The 20185-nt window shown below is 34.8% G+C and overlaps 3 protein-coding genes and 2 non-coding genes across 6 annotated transcripts; 1 reads left to right on the top strand and 4 right to left on the bottom strand.

The window, feature by feature from the left end:
* Window positions 1-623: 623 nt before the first annotated feature.
* TRNAV-CAC (transfer RNA valine (anticodon CAC)) lies at window positions 624-697 on the bottom strand. Its single transcript has one exon. It is a non-coding gene; the product is annotated as a tRNA-Val (tRNA).
* Window positions 698-6198: 5501 nt separating this feature from the next.
* On the bottom strand, window positions 6199-7330 carry LOC145136292 (uncharacterized). Its single transcript, XM_079070436.1, has one exon. It carries the CDS (start codon window positions 7277-7279, stop codon window positions 6350-6352), a length of 930 nt encoding a protein of 309 aa, XP_078926562.1. The 5' UTR covers window positions 7280-7330; the 3' UTR covers window positions 6199-6349.
* Window positions 7331-7830: 500 nt separating this feature from the next.
* On the bottom strand, window positions 7831-7904 carry TRNAV-CAC (transfer RNA valine (anticodon CAC)). The gene has a single exon. It is a non-coding gene; the product is annotated as a tRNA-Val (tRNA).
* Window positions 7905-10238: 2334 nt separating this feature from the next.
* Window positions 10239-14832, top strand: LOC145138295 (folylpolyglutamate synthase-like). Its single transcript, XM_079072391.1, has 16 exons — window positions 10239-10511; window positions 10720-10865; window positions 10972-11037; window positions 11144-11253; window positions 11375-11435; window positions 11607-11696; window positions 11803-11859; window positions 11975-12035; window positions 12118-12164; window positions 12268-12345; window positions 12429-12593; window positions 13531-13782; window positions 13856-13934; window positions 14017-14175; window positions 14256-14401; window positions 14513-14832. Exons 1-16 carry the CDS (start codon window positions 10502-10504, stop codon window positions 14570-14572), a joined length of 1587 nt encoding a protein of 528 aa, XP_078928517.1. The 5' UTR covers window positions 10239-10501; the 3' UTR covers window positions 14573-14832.
* Window positions 14833-15214: 382 nt separating this feature from the next.
* On the bottom strand, window positions 15215-17158 carry LOC145138296 (serine/threonine-protein phosphatase PP1 isozyme 3). 2 transcript variants are annotated; one of them, XM_079072392.1, is made up of 4 exons: window positions 16730-17157; window positions 15968-16527; window positions 15623-15856; window positions 15215-15513 (listed from the first exon to the last, which is right to left on the bottom strand). In XM_079072392.1, exons 1-3 carry the CDS (start codon window positions 16905-16907, stop codon window positions 15668-15670), a joined length of 927 nt encoding a protein of 308 aa, XP_078928518.1. In that variant the 5' UTR covers window positions 16908-17157; the 3' UTR covers window positions 15215-15513; window positions 15623-15667. The 2 variants fall into 2 exon arrangements, with proteins under 2 accessions (XP_078928518.1, XP_078928519.1); XM_079072393.1 differs by lacking the exon at window positions 15215-15513 and having other exon boundaries at window positions 15747-15856; window positions 15936-16527; window positions 16730-17158.
* Between the last annotated feature and the right edge of the window lie 3027 nt (window positions 17159-20185).

Raw genomic sequence — 20185 nt, 5'->3', positions numbered from 1 at the left:
TTTATATTTTGGAACCGGGATTTTTTTTTTTCCTTTAAATCACTCAAAGTTATGTTTTTCTTTTTCTTTTCTTTTTCCTATTCAAAAAAGCAGTTTTTTTTTTTTTGGTGCAAAAAACAGCTAAATTTTTTTTTTTGGTTAAAAACAGTACAACTATTTATGAATGTTATACAAATCGAGATAGGTGCTCTTTTGCATGAGGGAGCACGAAGTTGTAGGTAGACATGGACTTGGTCAAGGAAAAAACTTTAAAGTAAAATTTTAAATTTTATTTAATTTATTTATTTTCTAGCAATTTGTTGTTTTAATATTAACGATTTTGATTTTATTCTCAAATTTATTTCATCTTATTTAAAAATTTATTGGGAATTATATGGTAGACTTTTTGATAGAAGACTTACGCAAACAATATGATGAAAGCAATTGTTAAAGCAGCTGAAAATATATACGATGACCCATTAGCCTTAAATACAAAATAAATAAATAAGATTTTAGTAATGTTAATGTTTTTGTGGAAGAGCTTTATCTAGAAACTGAAAAGTTATTTAAAAAAAACATATATATAAGTCGATAGTAAAATTAAAAAAATAAAAATTCGAAATATAAAAAGAAATAAAATTTTTTGTCTGAGCCCGGGTTCGAACCGGGGACCTCTAGTGTGTGAGACTAGCGTGATAACCAACTACACCACCCAGACAGTTTTGCTAATTTTAGCAGCGTGACATACTCAATCTTATGTATGACATGTAACGCTTATTTTTACATGTATAGTAAATTCTAATGCAAAGCAATCATGGAAGTGTCTTAAAATCACTTACTTTGTTCGGTTTGGTCTTTTATATAAATAAATTACATAATGATGGTTAAAAAATATTTCACTCCATTTAACATATCCGTTCCAATCAAAATTCAAAATCCCATGGATACAAAAATATAAAGAGAATTGATATTGCAATTTAACTATTATCAAATTGTTTTCATATAACTTTTCCCAAAACAAAAATTGTTTTATAGAATTTTTTCATGGTTTTAGAAAGCTATACGGGTCATTCTTAATTTTTTTTCCTTTTTTTTAATCAACAAATATAATATACTCTTAAACCTTCGACCTCAAAGAGGGTGTACATCACCTGATACCGCTAGACTATAACCCATTTGGTTTCAAAAGTTGCACAGATCGTCATTTTGCGTCACACCGTTTTTTAAGCCGTTTACTCTAGCTAGGTTGTCACAGAGTCAAGTTCGACACTACTTTTTGACTATGTATCGTCCTGAGATCCCTTATAAAACCCGAAAACTAGCCCTCTCACATACACATGCAAACTGATTTCATCATGCCATTTAGTCATTAGGGAAACAACACTAGCTCTCGATCAGTTGTGTCTAACCCTCTACGATCCCCTTCATTGTCTAGCTCTTCAGAGACTCGGCCAGACGACATCGACCAGACTAATAAATTCCCTTGGTCTAGGTGCCCCGTTTTAAAGTTAGTGACAAGTTAATCTCGCATGGGCTTCATTAGAAACATGTTTTTCTAACAAATGGAAGATTTTATTAGAAACTACTCAATTAACAAGCATAAAATTACATAATAATTAATACAATTCAAGGGGTTTGGTAACCATGAAATCCAAGGAAGTTAAATTTTTTGTTCCTTGAGCTAAACCAATCAAAAGTCATCATCAATGTGACACCTAATTAACCTCTCCAACCAAGAACTATACATATTATAGTTTACTAGTATGCTTGTTTGAACTGTTACTGACTTGAAGAAAAGACTCAATTATCTACCAAGTTAAACATGTACCTTAAAACGGAGTTTTATAAACAATAAACTAACATCTTTTTAAAAGAGTTGTTGAATAGATTTGATCTCTTACAAAAGCATAAAAAATCCTTTAATGTGATGGTTATCACAGGTAAATATTTACACAATATCATTGTTTTCAACTTGTATTCCCCCGTTAAAAGCATTTAAAAACATTTAAAAAATTGATTATAGGGGTATGAACTCACCTTATGTGGGTGATTCAACTTGCAGATTCGAGTAAGGATGAGAAGTTCCACGAATGAAGTCACAAGACACAAACAAGTCCTAAATGACATATATTGATACATATATGTATATAATTAGTGTTTAAAACAACTAATCATGAAGGGAAACAACCTTAGGAACTAGGAAACACTCACAATGGAGTGTTAGAATCACATGTGATTGATCACAAGGAGTTTACGGCCGAGATCTAGGAGTTCACGGCCATGGGAGGGTTTACGGTCCAAGATCCTTTGAAGGGTTTACGGCCCTATGAAGGGTTTACGGCTGTAAACCCTTCAAGATCTTGAAGATCTTGCACAAAGTGGTTGTTTCATGGGTGGAAATCAAGAGCTTCTAATGGAAAACAAGTAGATGAAAGAGCTACTTACAATTTGGAAGCTTTTAGGGTGTTCACGACCCAAGAACAAGTGTGTGTTCTTGGTGTTCTTGGTGAATAAGATGGTGATTTGAAGATCTAAACCCAAAAGAGTTGAATTCACGGATGAAATCAAAGGGTTTCACTTGATTAAGAAGGATATCAAGTAAATATGGAAGAATAACTTGCACTTTTGAAGATCAAGGACGATATCCCTGATGATACTTGAGAGAGAATGGGAGTTCTTGGTTGGAAGAAGTAAGAAATGAAGAAATAATGAAGTAAATATATCCATATAGAGAAGTGATTGCGGCCGAGGAGTTCACGGCTGAAGCCTCGTTTACGGCCGTGAACCGAGGGTTCACGGTCCGAAGTGGTTTACGGCTCGCAGGTTTACGGCTCAGTGTTCACGGCTGCAAGGTTTACGGCTGCGAGGAGTTTGCGGCCATGCGAAGGTTCTTGGTTCTTTTAAAGCTTTTCTCTTCCAAACCTTAATACTCTTAGTTAACTAGGCTTCAACACTTATAACCCAATAAACCATCTAATTTAAGACCATGGAAGGATTAAGTTTGACCAACGTTGACTTAACGAGAATAAAAAAATTTCGGGTTGTCAGAGTAATAGTAATGTTAGAGCTTTTTAGGAGTTGATCTTTGAGAAAAAAAGGGACAAAAATATATTGGGATAGAATTTTAGGGTCGGTGGAGTGGGGGTGGAATCTAATTTGTGGTGAATACACGGTAAATTATAATTATATTAAAAATAAAATAGTGAGGATAATATAGTCTTTTTATGTCTATTAAGGATACAATATGCATATTTAAACAAACGAGGGATGAAACGTGCAAGTTTTAAACATACGAGGGATGAAACATGCAAGTTTTAAACAAACGAGGGACGATCCTAGCAAGCGTGCATGACATGTGCGAAAATTTAAACGGCAACCACTAACGGCCAACGACGATAGGGACTAACCGTGTAAGGAAATGACAACTCAGGGACGGTCCGAGTTAATTTTTGAAAATAGAGACTGGACATGTATTTTGACACCTACACGAGGGACGATTCGTGTAATAAATTAATTTTTTTTACCTATTTGCCTATTATAAGTTCACATACATACACAAAACATTTTACTACACCAATCACTCATTCTATTTTACTAAAAAAAATCAACCACGTTTTCTTTGAATCCAAGATATGGAGCAAAAGCAAAACACCCTTCCACCAAACAAAAGCACATCCGCTCCGACGGGTTTCGCGGCATACGAAGGATATATGAACCTCCTTAACTCATAAAACTCACCACAAATACCATTTTAAGGAAACTTGTTCAATCCCACCTCACCACAATGCGATTTCCTACATCACCCTACATGTAACAAAACTCAAACCTTCAACAAAATCTTTTTACTATATTTGCTTCCATGCCACAAACAACTACACAACCAACGCAAGATACGCAAGCGGGAGGTAGTCGAAAAGGTCAGGGGAAAGGGAAAAGGAAAGGGAAAGCGATCACGAAAAGTGAAGAAGAACCTACACTATGGTGGACACCGGAGGAGGAGTATGCGTTGGCGGTGGCGTGTTGTGGGACTTCAAAAAATCCAACTGTAGGAAATGATATGCGGAGAGTTGGTTTTTAGGAAGTCGTGCTCGGAAAATTTCACGCGATTTTGAAGAAACAACCATATCACAATGTCGATATGCTTAGTAGAAAGTGGACTTCAGTCAGTCGTCAGTGCACCAAATTTAATGGATTTTCATGAGAATTTCTTCGCAAAAGCAAAGTGACGCGAATGATTTCGACGTGTTCAAATCCGCGGGGGAACAATATCACGTTGAAATGGGACACGCTTCCGAGTTTGAAAAATATGAGAGATTTTGAGAAAAAAATCTAAAATAGATTAAAGCGCAAACATCGTTGGAGGCATAATTAAAGAGGTCTCTCAATTCTAGTTCGTTTGACGTTTTCGACGCACGAACTAACATCGACCTCAATGTCGACACGAATGACATCACCAACGACATCGAAGAGTCTCCCCCCACCACCACGTCGACCGGTTGGGCGCAACAAAGCAAAACGCACTCAACGACACACAGACAAAGTCGGGGGAAGGGCATAAGAGTTGGCGGATATGAAAGAAAAAGTTCGACCAACACAATCTAATCGCACAACAAAAGGTTGAAATGCAACGTGAACACTTGGAGTTCGTTCGTAAGCAAGCGCAGGAAGTTCAAATGACGAAGAATTTAACAATTATTCAGACTAGCGAGGAAAATATGAGACAACGTCAAGTGCAAGTGCTCCGAAAGATGAATGAGAGGATTGAGAATAAATATTTGGATTATGACTATTGTATTGTTTTTATGTTTTTAAATTAGGACTATCGTATTTTTTCGTTTAATGTTTTTTTTAAATGTTATTTTTAGTTTTTAAATGTTATGTTTTAATTTAGGATTTAATTAAATTGTATCTCTTATTTTTTTTATAAATATTATAACGTAAATAAAAAAAACAAATTGGAAAAATTGAAAAAAAATTGAAAAAAGAAAAAAAATCGAAAATAAACGTAGACATGGAAAATTGGAAATTAGTGGAGTGTTATAACATGTTGTCCATTTCCTCACTTGGTATTATAACAACATTGGGTGACATGACATGTGGTGACAATGTTTAGGTGTAATAACATCTATTAACTAATTGCCACACCCACTAGTCTAAACAAAAGCCGCCACAGTAACACATTGATTTTTATAGGTACGTATCGGTTCCACCTGGTAGGCGGTAGCTGTCAAGTCAAGAGTGGATAAAGTCGACCCGCATCAATATAGCACCTAACCTCTCCAACCGAGAGCTCCTACTCCCACAAACCAGTGTTACGTTATTAAACTTATAAGTTATTATCAAGCACATTCGTTGTAACAACTATTGTTTGGTTCAAAATTAGGCTAACAAATTATTTGTTTTTTCTTGATAGGATACTAAACAATTCATTCCAATTTGGGTAACGAACTATTTTGTTGTCAATTTGATTTTGTCACTAAACTTAATTCTATTCGTCATTCAAGTCTCTCTCTCTCGTATACATACTTCTCCCTGGGAGACTCCCTCCCACTAGAGAGACGTGATTTAATTTGATTGTTGGAGGCTATTCTCAGAAGGGACGACCTTAACAATCTCTATTTTATGTGTACTTATCAGTTACCAAGTCGGAAACCCTCCAATGATTAATAATACGTACACTCGAGATCAATCTTGTGTGATGATCGCTATTGGTATCTGTCAAAATGCATAAAATCAACCCATAAATAAGAAGAAAAAAACACTCTCATATTATGTCAAGAATTCTTGGATACAATTACAAATCAGAAAAACTCACTCTAACCTATACATCAAACTAACCTATCTCTCAAAAGTTACAAACTTAAAGTTTCTGAAAGAACCTGACAAGAAAGTACAGAGAACATAACCGATAGATTTAGGTTTGTGAAGAGAGAAGAACTTATTAATCTTCCAAACCCTAGGTGAAGGCTCATATGATCATATCTATATCACAACGATTTACATAACCAGCACCTCTATATTTCATAAAAGGTCAGGTAACCTTCAACTATCTTCATAATGCTATGTAACCCTCCAAGTATGTCAAAAGATTGTCCAAATTTAAAACAGCTACAAGCACAAAATCTTTACAGGTCTCGACTCTACTGTAATTACATGAAGAAACAAGTTTATTAAACTATAAAAGAAGCAGTTGAATTATTTCATCATAAATCAGTGATATTTGATGATAAAGTGTGAAAATAAATGAAAAGTTCAGTCACACCTTACGATAGATATTCAGATTATCAGATATACAATTGATCATTCAATAATGTAAATGAAATTACAATGAAAACTCTCTTCCGATAGACTTAAACATCGCAAAAGCTGATCACTTTCTCGAGTTAAAATTTATAGGAACACCAATAAGAGAAGTCATAAGAACATTAGCAGCAATTTTCCCCACATTCGCAAAAGTACTAGACTTATTCCCTTGCTGTTGCTGCTGCTGCTGATTGATCATCACCGGTTGATTATTATAACCACCGAACTGCTGATTCTGATAACCACCAAACGCCTGCTGTTGTTGCTGCTGTTGCAGTTGTTGCTGGTGGTGGTGGTTGATCATCACAGCTTGATTATTATTATTCACTCCTTGATATCCACCAAACGCCGGCGTAGATGCACCTTGTTGCTGCAGCTGCTGGTGGTGGTGATACTGTTGGTGGTTCATCATCTGCACAGGTTTACCATTATTCGTTCCATGATAATCAACAAACGCCGTCGTCGACGCAGGTACTCCTTGCTGATGCTGGTTCATTATCACCACCGGTTGATTTTGATGATGACCACCAAACGCCGTCGTAGGTTGGGCCCACTGCACGCCTCCTTGCTGCTGCTGACACGGATCCACCTTCAACTTCGGGACTCCGGTGGCCACCGGGATCTGGGTACAGAGTGTGTGAACGTCAAACTCACACGTCTGACAGGTGTAGCTAAGCCCGTCGGTGAAGCCTTTGCAGACGTCGCAGAAGTGTGAGGTTCCTGGGCGGTTTACGAGGACGATCTGGTGGTGAGGGTGGACGTGGGATTGGAGACGGTAGGGCGCGGTGGCGCAATGTTCATGGAGGTCAAAATTGCAGGCGGAGCATCGGTATCTTACGCCGTATCCTCGCGTCTTGCAGCCGTCGCAGGTGAATTCGAAGGCCATGAATAGTTTGTGAACAGGGTGTTGATGGGTAAAGTGGTGGATCTGAAGTTGATCGGGTTGACGTTGAGGTTGAGGTGCGATTGCCGACGTCGATCTCTGCAATGGCGCCATATCTTTGTTCTCGACTGCAAGATGAATGCTAATTATGGAAATGATGTATGAAAAGTTGGTTTATTACTTAAAAGAAGATACAAATCTTTATGCATGTGGTACAAATCGTATGTAATGATTAGTTTAATTGCATGAGGGAGTATACAATTGTAGTAGACTAGTAGACATTGATTTGGTCAAGGAAAAACCAAAAAGGAAAATTATCCATTTAATTGATTTTATTATTTATGGTTTAGATTATATCCTTAAATTTATTCATATATTTATTGGGAATTGAATGGTGGACTTTTTGATAGACGACTTGTGTAAGCATTGGGTGAAAGCAACTCCTCAACTTGTGATGTATGGTAAATCAAGGTCAATGAAAAAAAAAACAAAATGTAGGAACATTTGATCTAGTCATGTTAATGTCTTTTTCGAATATATACGAAAATGAAATCACTCAATCAGAGTATATGTAGTCAACAAAATGGTTATCAAAATTAAAAAACTGAATAATATCTAGTCGATGAATTGGTTGAGTATTTAAATTAAAAAATGGTAAAAACATTTGTCTGAGCCCGGGTTCGAACCGGGGACCTCTAGTGTGTGAGACTAGCGTGATAACCGACTACACCACCCAGACAATTTGTTATTTAGTTTGTGTCATACAATATTGTTTGATCAATCGTTAGAAATAAAATCAAAAGTCAAAATCACTTAGTTTGTTGGGCTATAACTATAAGTTTTATATCTTTAGTAAATACAATAATTTGCTTACATTATACTATATGTATGATCGTTTAAAAGACTTTTCAGTTTTCACTCCAATCCCCATGTAACGTTTTTCTTCCATCAAAAGCCAATAAGATAATAAAAATAAGGTGTTATTTTGGTTTTTGAATTATGTATTGAACTAACATTGTGCTATTAAATCTCATTAAATTTTGGTTCATTGTTACTTTAAGAATTTGTGTTTTTTAAGGATAGAAGTTTTATTAACTAGCAAGTGTTATATAAAGAATACAAAACATTACATGACAAAATAGCAAGAGATAAGCCATTCCAAAGAAAAAAAAACAAGAGTTGGATTTTGAAGCTATCCAACTAAGTTTAGGGGTTGTTTAATATAAGGCTGACCGGGTCCGGTCAACAATTTTGGGTTGATTGTAGGATGAGCTTTAGAACCGGACCGGTTTTCTTATATTATAAGAATCGGGAACCGAACCGTCGGTTCTAGCGCCGGTTCTAGTTCCCGTACCGGTTTTTCGGTTATTTTTCAAGCTAAAATCAGTTGAAATGTTGTAGATGATATGTTATCTTCCGGAGCCTGTAAATGATTTAATATTTAACCAAATTGTGACTTTTTACATTTTAAATTGAAGTACAAACACTAAATTACATGATAAAAAAAATCAAGTAATTCCGACTTCATATGAATGAGTTATAGAAAACATTTTATATTTTTTTGTCCAATCTCGTGGTCTTTACGTTAGTATCATTATTAGCATTTTCATGTGTTATAGAAAGCATTTTATATTTCATGCTTAACTGTTCATTATTTTAATTAAAATCTCATATATTTGTCACCAACGTGCATCTAAGGGACTGTTTCAAAAGCAAAAATGTGTTTTGGCATTAACCATATATTTAGATTGATGCAATGTACCATGATGCAAATATATGATACGCCAACACTTTGTGGAGCGGTCCGAACATCGGGAGTTAATCAGTTAATGAGACTCTACCCGCAAATCTAGCAAAGAACTCCTAATATTCCCATGGTTTTTTGTTAATTTTTCACTGTAATGCGTTTTAAGGTCATGTCACTTGTTTGCAATGTTTTAAAAATCGGGTTTTTTAGTTGAACCGGTATGGTGACTGGTTCTGGTTCGACCGCCTGGTCAACCGGTTTTTATATTTTTCAAGTTTTTTCCTATTTTCCTACATATACATACATTTATAAATCATGAGCTAACTCCCTCATACGGTGATGTCCGTGATAAAAACTTACCACTTGTACCCATGGCATTTTTTCGATGGAATTGTAGAGAAATTTAGAGAAGTTGATGGAATTTCAGAGAGATTTAAAGAGGATCCTCTAGAGAAATAGAGATTGTGTCGAGAAATAAGTTGTGTAGCGGTGGATATTTATAGGTGAAGTTTGGAAGAAAAAAGAAGGAAAAAAACAAATAAATTCAACTACTAGCAGTTGGAAGAGGACAAGAGGTAGAGAGACGTTGGGCTTGGCTGATGCTTTGCTAATTAGCAATCGGTTTAGGCCGGTTCAGACCGCCTAATCTTGTTGATTTCTTACATTTTGGACCGGTCTATGACAAGTTTGGACCACATGCTGCAACCAACTCTAGTTTGAGACCTGAATACCACGAATTGGGACTGGCTTAGGGCTCACAAACTCTGAAAAATGTTGGACTACATCTGATCGACAGTTTGGACCAATTTATAACTTGTTTAGTCCATATGCAGTATTTTGGACTAGTCCCAAGACTAATATTTTATACATGTCCACATGACTTGTCTTGTCGAGCTAAATGATATGACAAGCAACCTATAGTTTTTTTGGTTAATTGTCAAGCCCAAATTCCTTTCATTTAGGGTTTATAGTTATGGTTTTTTTTTATTCTACTAAAATTTTGACTATATATATTTGCTTTTATCTTAATAAATATTAAATATCATTACCAATTTTCTCTCATAACACTGTGTATTCTAGATTTCGTTTTATAACAACTTATAACTATACAAATAACACTACCTAAAATCCAGCTTTGATAGTACATAAAATGGTTATTATTATTTTTTTTGAAACATAAAATGGTTATTGATGTGTAAAATATTCGTTCCAAACAAGTGGCTACCTTACTTTGTTGATTAAAAAAAGGGACTTTAGGGTTAATTCTGCTACTTTTTGTAGCATTATGGATCCAAAGTGACAATTTTATATTTTGGTAGTGGACAAATAAAGTGCGTTCCTTCCTCTCTTCCACACCAAGCCAATCTTCCACCACCCTAACCGCAATCTAGCCACCCACCAACCAGTCTTACCCCTACATCTCATCGTCGTCTTGTTTCTGTTATCACTCTAGTCTTCTCCTCTTCCACCTCCATTGATTTCCCTATCTTCACTTCCATTAATTCCTCTCTTCGCATATATTATCAGCAGAATCACATCACTCTGTTCTTAATCCAGGTTTCGGAAGCTCAGCCAGTGCCCAATCAAACATGGCACAAGGTAATTTATCTATCTCGTTCTTACGCACTTCATTTGTTCGATATTCAATCGCTGTAGCCTTCAATTTGAATACATGTATTCAGTTGACGAATTAGCAAATCAAGTCGAGTTTTCGATCCCACACTTTGTCAATTTCAAAATTTTAGATTTAAAATTATATGATTTTTTGAGTTGTTAGTAAAAGTTTTACTATTTGGTGTCGGTGAAGATGGTGAATGTGGATCCAATGAAGCGAGTAGCGTCTCAGCTTATGATGAAGCAATGGACGCTTTATCGTCTCTGATTACTCAGAAAAGTCGTGCTGATACGAGCAACAGCGGCCATAGATTTGAGCTACTCTTCGATTACGTCAAGGTGGATATTAGTTGCTACTAACACATAAATTCGTTTTGGAATATGAAATTACTGTTTAATTACTTATTAGCACTCCTGATTTAAGGCAATCTGATTTCTCTTACAGATTCTGGATTTGGAGGAGTCAATTTCAAAGATGAAGATCATCCATGTAGCAGGCACAAAAGGAAAGGTAATCTTTGATCATTAACCATTTTACTTTGAAAATTTCTCCAATTCAAAGTAGATGTAAGGTCGATTTTATCAATAATGCTGGTGTATATTTGGAATTTCTGTAGGGATCAACATGCACATTTACTGAAGCAATACTACGCAATTGTGGGTTTAGAACAGGGCTTTTCACATCTCCACACCTTATTGATGTTAGAGAAAGATTTCGGCTGGATGGGTGAGTTTTTCAAGTTTTTCAACTCCATAATAGTCATCACACAGATATAAACTTATAATGTATAAGCTTTTTTTTTTCTTCTATATCTCTTTAACTTATAATTTTTGGTCATATGCTTCAGAGTGGACATATCTGAAGAGAAGTTTTTGGCATACTTCTGGTGGTGTTGGGATAGACTGAAGGCATGATTTCTGATTCATAAACATTCTGAATGTAATTATTTATATCTTATATTAACTACTCATTCTGCTTCTTCAGACCTTTATTAATGGTTCCAGTTACTTTATTCTTTCATTATCTGTACCCTTCTCTTCTCAAATTCTTTCTTAATTTATTCTGTTTTATATATGCAGGAAAAATGCAATGATGATATGGATATACCAATGCCAAATCTATTCCGTTTTCTTGCTTTACTTGGTTTCAAGATTTTTGCAGCAGAACAAGTAGGTAGCTTTTTTTTTTTTTATCAACTCCATTCCTTTTCTAGAACAAAAGAACAACTTCAAAAAATAATAATTTCATACTCAAAAACTTGCATTTGAATGCCAGGTGGATGTTGCCATTATGGAGGTTGGACTAGGTGGAAAATTTGATGCAACAAATGTGGTATGCACTCTTTTAGATGCTAACTTTAAACTTTAAATACTGAAAAGGGATTTGTTATAAATAGATACATGTAAAAATCTAATCCAAATATGGTACATGACTTTTCACTTTTCAGGTTCAAAACCCAATTGTATGTGGTATTTCATCTCTAGGGTATGACCACACTGAAATTCTAGGTTAGTTTTTGACATTTTTTAATTTTATTCCTCAATTTAAATACTACATACATATTAAATGTGTCTTATTAAATTTGAGTAGGAGATACTCTTGCACTAATAGCAGGGGAAAAAGCTGGTATCTTCAAGGTACTTCCCAAATTTTCATTCATTTGTCAGCTAACAGGCCACTGTGTACCTGATTTACATCTAACATGATGCTGACAGTTGAATCTGTACTTATTTTATGCAGAAAGGTGTTCCTGCTTTTACTGTTCCACAACCAGATGAAGCTATGGAAGTACTTATAGAAAAGGCTTCACAGCTGGATGTAATTTTATACTATCTTTTATATTTCATATTTAAAACTTGAAATTATGGATGTAATATGAAAGTTGATTGGTATTACAACAGGTGGCACTTGAAGTAGCAAATCCATTGGATGTTAAGTTATTGAATGGATTAGATCTTGGGCTTGTAGGCGATCACCAGTATTTGAATGCTGGACTTGCCATCAAGTTATGTTCAACGTGGCTCCAAAGAACCGGTCATTTGGAATTCGATTCCATTGACCAGACTGTAAGTCTGATTTTAGGGTTCAGGGTTTAGGGCTTTTTATTTCGGTTAATCTCTTATATTTTATGTTTTTTCTGGATTAAACTTTATTTTTTCCTGAAAAAAACCTTGTATTTTTTCATTTTTTCTGAAAAAAACATTATTATTATTATTATTATTATTTTCGAAAAAAACCCAAAACCTTGTAACTGTTTCCGAAAAAACCCTCAACTTTTTTAGTTTTTTTCCGAAAATAAACCTCACATTTTACAAGTTTTTTCAGAAAAAAATGACTAAAAGGGTCAAATCGAAAAAAATGGTTAATCTCATAAAAGACCTTATATTTTGTGTTTTTTCCAAATTACACCTCAAATTTATTTTTTGCCTGAAAAAAATTGTAAAATGTGAGGGTTTTTTCAAGAAAAATTAAAAAAGTTGAGGGTTTATTTGGAAGCATTTAGAAGGTTGAACGTTTTTTTTGGAAAAAAATACAAAGTTAAGGGCTTTTTTGGAAAAAATGAAAAAATGCAAGGTCTTTTCAGGCAAAAAATAAATTTGAGGTTTAATCCGGAAAAAACACAAAATATACGTTTTTTTTAGATTACCCCCAAAAAAAAATTGTAAAATGTGAGGGGTTTTTCGAGAAAACTAAAAAAGTTGAGGTTTTATTTGGAAGCATTGAGAAGATTGAGGGCTTTTTTGGAAAAAATGAAAAAAATGCAAGGTCTTTTTTTGGTAAAAAATGAATTTGAGGTTTAATCCAGAAAAAAAAAACACAAAATATAAGGTCTTTTATGAGATTAACCGGGGTAAAAAAAAATGAAAAAATGCAAGGTATTTTTCAAGAAAAAATAGATTTGAGGTTTAATTCGGAAAAAAAGCACAAAATAAAAGATCTTTTATGAGATTCACCCTTTTTATTACAAAAAAAAAAATCAATTATTTATGTTTGGATATACAGAGTTCACTCCCTCAACAGTTCATCAAAGGGCTGACAACCGCAACCCTACAAGGACGGGCCCAGATCATGCAGGACCCGTCACTTGACTTTGAGAATCCGGGATCAATTGTGTTTTATTTGGATGGGGCCCACAGCCCTGAAAGCATGGAAGCTTGTGGAAATTGGTTTTCTCTTGCAATCAAAGAACCTAATTTGTTGAAAAATAATAATGCTGAAACTGTCCCTATCAATCCTAGTGAAAACTCAGCACAGGTTAAGTGACAAATGACAATATTTTATTTGTTGATTTGTTGAAAAATATTTAACTCATATAAAAAAAATGCAGATATTATTGTTCAATTGTATGTCAGTGAGGGACCCACAGTTGCTACTTCCTCGACTATTGAAAACATGTGTTGGTCATGGTAATAATTTTAATTTTCTGTCTTAAAAATCATTATTTGTAGATGAAAAAAAAAAGAGAGTAAAGTAGGTTGATATATTCAGGTATCAACTTCAATAAGGCGCTATTTGTCCCAAATATGTCACTTTACACCAAAGTGGGGTCCACCACCTCTTCATTCCCACAAACCGAATCTCTAGTGGATGTGTCATGGCAGTTAACACTTCAAAGAGTATGGGAAAACATTGTATCTAGTGAAAGAGGTATTATATCATTTACAAAGTTGATTGTTTTGAAAATTACTTAAATGCCACTGTGCTCTTATTAATGATGATATTCTCAGGGAATAGTAGTGTTACAGATAATGCGGAGTATAGTGAAATAAGTGTTGTTAAAAGCTGTGAAAATAGTGTGGTGTTTGCATCTCTTCCATTGGCTATTAAGTGGTTAAGAGACACTGCTAAACACAATAAATCTGTTCGACTCAAGGTAATAAGATATATATATATATATATATATATATATATATATATATATATATATATATATATAATAAAAAAATGATCGATTGATTGAATATGTGTATTGTGGGTGTATCAGGTTCTTGTAACTGGTTCATTGCATTTGGTGGGTGACGTCATTAAATTACTCAAGAAATGAGTTTTCACAAGCTTTTGTTGTCTCCATATGTTTAATTCTAACAGACTTGGTAATTATTCGAGAGAAAAAACATACACAGCAAAAGGACGATTTTGAAAGTTATTATATATATGTCATGTATAAGATGGGGTTTTTTTATTGGTAGTTTCGTGTTCTTGTTGTTTTTAACTTTGAATTGCTGTTGTAAGTTGTAAGATTAAATTTGAATTGTTACTGTAACATTTGATTTTGAATGAATTGAAATCTACTGGGAATTTGAATTTGGTTGGCAAGAAAAAAGAATTCTTTCAATTTTTTTTTTTTTTGTAATTTTGGAGTCAAAAAAGTAGATTCGATACTAATATTTGAATTCAAATTTTCAAATCCTGTCAGAAAAAACAATTTTTCGACATGCTTTTTGTTAAAAGAATCATTGAGTTTGTAACTAACTCGTAACGAAGTTCGAAAATGGTCATTTTGGCTTGTTTGGAAAATAACGGTCTTTTGTGATATTTATTTATGGAAAATTTCATTTTGGTATTTATCATAAATTTTATTGTGAATTGGATAGAATATTTTGTATTAGCTTTTCGATTTAGTTTAAAACCTATTATTTGGTGTACCCAAAAGATTGAACAAAATCAAGATGACATAAACCAAGAATACCCAAATTGCCCTCTCTGAATTAGTTTATGAAACAACTACAAGTTGGTTTTAATGGCAATTTTCCAAAATGATGAAAGCATTCACAATGTCTACTAAAGCTAAATATAGACAGACACATTCAATAGAGTAAAAGTAAGTAGTAGCATTTTAAAACACAAATTTTCTCCTCTTCTCCCTCATTCTTCATGATTTCTTTCAAGCTTCAACACAAATAAAATGCAACGGTTGATTGAATCTTCTTAAAACTAAAAGCAACACCCACTTTTTGTTTTTCTTCTCTAAAACCAACACATTATCTGCCAAAACATAATTCAATTAAACATATCATCTCCACCACTTTATTTATACTAACAAAAACCAACACTTAACACTATAAAAGATATAAGATTTGAGATTTGAGCTAACCTTGGGAAATACACTAGGCAATTGAAGTGAAATAATGCAAGAATTTTACATCTTTGTAGACATCAAGAACTTGTTTTTCTTTTCAGCTGGCTTAAGGATTTGAAATGAACACATCAAATTCTCATCCACACTCATCATTGCACCCGCATTATCAAACTCCCCACAATAATTTGGAGCCGAAAATATTGTAACAAGTTGCCTATCAGCAAAAAATTCATACCCATCTTCCACAACCTAAAACACCATAACACTTTTACTCAACAAATCAGAATAAACAAATAAATGTTTATGAATTGATGTTTCTTGATTTAACCTATAAGTCAAAAGACGAATGAGCTACAAAACCTGGTGAGCACGACAAACAAGATCAAGATCATGTTTTGTCAAAAATTCTGACACCTTATCGGGACCAAAAGTATAAGAAACCCCACGATCATTCATCCCCCATCCTTTCACATCTTTACTAGGATCCGACCACAATAAATCACAAAGCAATCCAGTGTCGGGAATGGCAGTTGGTCGCTGTAAGTTTCTGATTTGATCCAAATCGGAAAGATCGGGGGAGAGTCCACCATGCATACACAAGATCTTATCATCGACAAGTGCAGCGACAGGGAGACAGTTGAAGCATTCTGTGAAAGCTTTCCATAGCTTCACATTGAATCGGCGCTTACATTCATCGTAAAACCCATAAATCCGGTTTATTGAAGCGCATTCATGGTTTCCTCGGAGAAGAAAGAAGTTTTCAGGGTACCGGATTTTGTAAGCAAGCAAAAGACATATTGTTTCCAGACTTTGTTTGCCTCGATCGACATAATCGCCGAGAAAAAGGTAATTGGATTGGGGAGGAAAGCCTCCGTATTCGAAGAGTCGTAATAGGTCGCTGTATTGTCCATGAATGTCGCCTGAAACCAGAAACAAAAGGGGGTTAATTATGGGTTAGAAATAAAATCCCCCCATTTAGCGGAAAACCCTCAATCGAACACTCGATCAGATAAAGCGTAAAGCAAAGTCAAAGCATCAAAAACAAAATTAAGAAAAGGAAACAACAAAGATCGGTTGAATGATTAAACGCTTGAGCATTAAAGAAATGGATTCAGAAAATACCACAAATCTTGATAGGGGCTTCGAGTTCAAGAAGATTAGGTTGTTTCATAAAGATTTCACGAGAGGCAACACAAAGCTGCTTGATTTCAGCCTCTGAGAGCTGCACCAACTTCCCTGGTTTAGTCGATCGAACTTCAATTAACCGTTCGATTATCCTATCGAGGGCTACCGGGTCCATTATCAAAAGTTTGTTTAAGAATCAAAACCCTAGAAATTTTCTTTGAAATGCTGAAAGACTGCGTGAATCGAAACGGGTCAACTAGAAATTGAATTTGTTTAATCTAAGAATGACGAAGAAATTGGTAGATAATTGTGTTGTGAGAGAGAGGTGGAAGAAGAAGAAGACGACTATCGCTCCATTTTACGAAACAAGTTGAGGAAGGGTGAGACTCAAATGTGACGGCTTCGCCAACAAAAGTGTGCCATGATGTGACTGGTTATATAAATATAAGAGGGTAGTAGTTGATTATTTCGTGCAAATTTAGATCCTTTAAAATAATATGTCAATATTTCAAAGACTACCCTAAACTTTGAGAAAATTACACATGCCTCTCTTTTATATCATATAGGAGAAATTCTTAGGCCATAGGTATATCCACCATACAATTACACCAAAACATTGTCATTGATTTATTTTATCACAACGCCCATACTTTACCAATTTGGCATACTAACTACCCCACATCACCAAATGGCTTCTGGCCCAAAGGTATCAGGTGTTGCCCTCGTTCTTGAGGTTGAGGGTTCAAGTCTCGTCGTTGACATATGTAGATTTAAGGAGTAGTTTATGAGTATATTATATTTGTCGTTCAAAAAAAAAAAACTACTCCACATCATTATTGTAAAGTCGAACCTTAGAATCTGATGAGGTAAAACCAGGTCACGCTGACTTCCATCAGTGCAAGCGTCTCATCAGCGCCAACATGAAGACTTAACCGACATAGCCAATTTCAGCATGATGATGTTTTATAGATGTATACGTATATAGTTAGTTAGCATATCTGATATCTTCGGGATATCAGATATACTCTGTATTTACATAGATTAGGTTAAATCCCTAATTTGTAGGGATTTTCACCGACTAGTTATTACTATAAAATCATGTATTCATGGTTCATGTAATTTACCAATTCACGAACCCTAGCTTTGTGCTTGTTCTCTTGGTGAGAACATTCTTAGTGAAAAACATTTGTGATAAACCCTTTGTTCTTTGTCTTTTCTGTTAATCGATCTTGATTGGGGATCTCACAACTGGTATTACAACAGTTCATTGATATCGATTAACAATGTCTTCTTCTTCATCCAGTTACTCTAAAACCACTTCTGGTCATAAATCCCACAGTTTAATGAGAAAAACTTCACCATGTGAAGTCAAAATCCATGATGATCCTTGAAACCATGAACTATTCCATGATGGATATCATCAAATACGATCCTCATGTTCCTATGTATCAGCCCATGAAGGATAACATTAAGGAAGGTGAAGAAGTCGAAAAACCTGCTCATGGGTTCAATGAAGACGACAAGCGTCTGGTTGCTCTTGACGTCAAAGCTCGTGTTGCCATAGGTAACGCTCTTCCCTATGACATCTACCATTTTGTTCAAAATTGCAAATCTACCAAGGAGATGATGGATACGTTGACAGTAGTGTATGAAGGAACTGATGAAGTTAAGGCTGTCAACAACACAATCTAAACCAACGATACGAGCACTTTTTCCAGCAGAAAAATGAATCTCTTACTCAAGCTTTCAATCGCTTTAATTGCTTGGTGAATAAATAAAACTAGAAACTCCTTGGTTCTCAAGTTTCTGGACTCACTGAGTGATAGCTAGGAACATCATGTTGATGTTCTAAAGAGCAATGAGAAGATTGCAACCATGGATCTATTTTCATTGTTTGGCAATCTTCGTAACTATGAAGAAACGAAGCTCTTATGCAAGGAAATTATGCGAGACACTCACATGAACAGATATGTGGCCATCTACTCAAAGAAGTCACTCCCTAATAGTGACAACAAATTTTCTGATGAATCCAAAGGTGAAACTTTGATAGTAAAACGTTAATTAGCCGAAGTGACAAGAAACCATTTGGATCCAAAAGGTTTCCACCAAAGTTTGACTCATCGGCATCTAAAGGCTATGTCGCTGGTAAGAAGACAATTGTTGAGAAGAAGGAAGGACCAAAGTGTTTCAACTCTGTAGGCACTGATCACTTCACCATGGAGTACAAGTCCAAGAAGGTGGACGCGAATGCAGATTATAAAGTGAAGTATAAGAAGTTGTTGGCCCCTCTAAGAGGAAAAACATTGATGTGAAAATGTCGGTAGTAGAAGTGGAAAACCGGGTGGATGATGAAGAATCACTTGATGAAGATGAAGGAAAGGACAAGTGTTTGATAGCACACACTGATGCATTTTTCACTGATGAAGGGAGCATCGACTCAAGTTCATTTGAAGCGGATCTTGCTAAAGCTACTAAAGATTCAAAGATGCTAGATTGGGACTCGTCATCTCTGTATCAGGTCAACAAATTTGCCAACTATTCTAATAATGAAAAATGCATGATATTTGATTATTTGTGTCTTCATCTCATGAATGTTAACCAAGAAAATCACTCACTTAGACTAGAAATTGAGACACTGACAAATAAATTGATATAACTGAGAAAATTCTTGCCCTAACAAACATTAATGTCACGAGTGTATCTCTTACAAATATCGACCTTCACTCTAAAAAGGATAACACTGAATTGCATGAAAATGAATTACAAGGTATAGTTAATAATTGGGCTCACTCTCAACATAAGCTAAACAAAATAATTGATGCCCAGATACCTGATCGTTGTGAGAAAATCCTTTGTGGAAAGATTGATGAGGCCGTAGAAATCTATAAACAAATTGAAGTTGAGCCAAATTTTTCTACACTTAGTGATTTTGAAGATGACTTTAAATCTAGGTTTGTTAACAATACATGATTTAGGATCATATATAATCTTTAATTATTGTGTGAATGTATGGTGGATTCTAGACCAATCATTTTATAGGAGTAATTTTGGAGTTTTAATAAATAAATTAATTATTATCTGATTTAAGCTTTCCTAAATTTAAGGTAACGGGTTATTGACACCTATAATTAGTTATCTAGGGAACCAATATGCCATTCAAACCATTCGTATTTGTCGTTCATCGCCACCATATGCACCGATAGCAACAAAGCGAGAAGGGGGCAGGCGAGGTCGTCCCTCATTTCGTTGTTCATACTTTATAGTTCCAAATTGATGCAAGTTTTTATACGGTGATTTGCATTTGTAACCTTTTAACACCGAAATTTCATATGCATGAGGGAGATGCATTTGTTAAACGAATTCAATAGAGAAAGATTTTCTTCAAAAGTTTGTTAATGGAGAGGGAGAAGCCAAATATATTTAACATCCTTATAGGTTTCTTCATATTGTCTA

This window comes from Lactuca virosa, chromosome 9 (genome assembly GCF_052849685.1).
Source record: "Lactuca virosa cultivar CGN04683 chromosome 9, Lactuca_virosa_CGN04683_v6, whole genome shotgun sequence".
Lineage (NCBI taxonomy): Eukaryota > Viridiplantae > Streptophyta > Magnoliopsida > Asterales > Asteraceae > Lactuca > Lactuca virosa.
The sequence above is the reverse complement of the archived record's forward strand: the minus strand, read 5'-3'. Positions and strand labels throughout refer to the sequence as shown.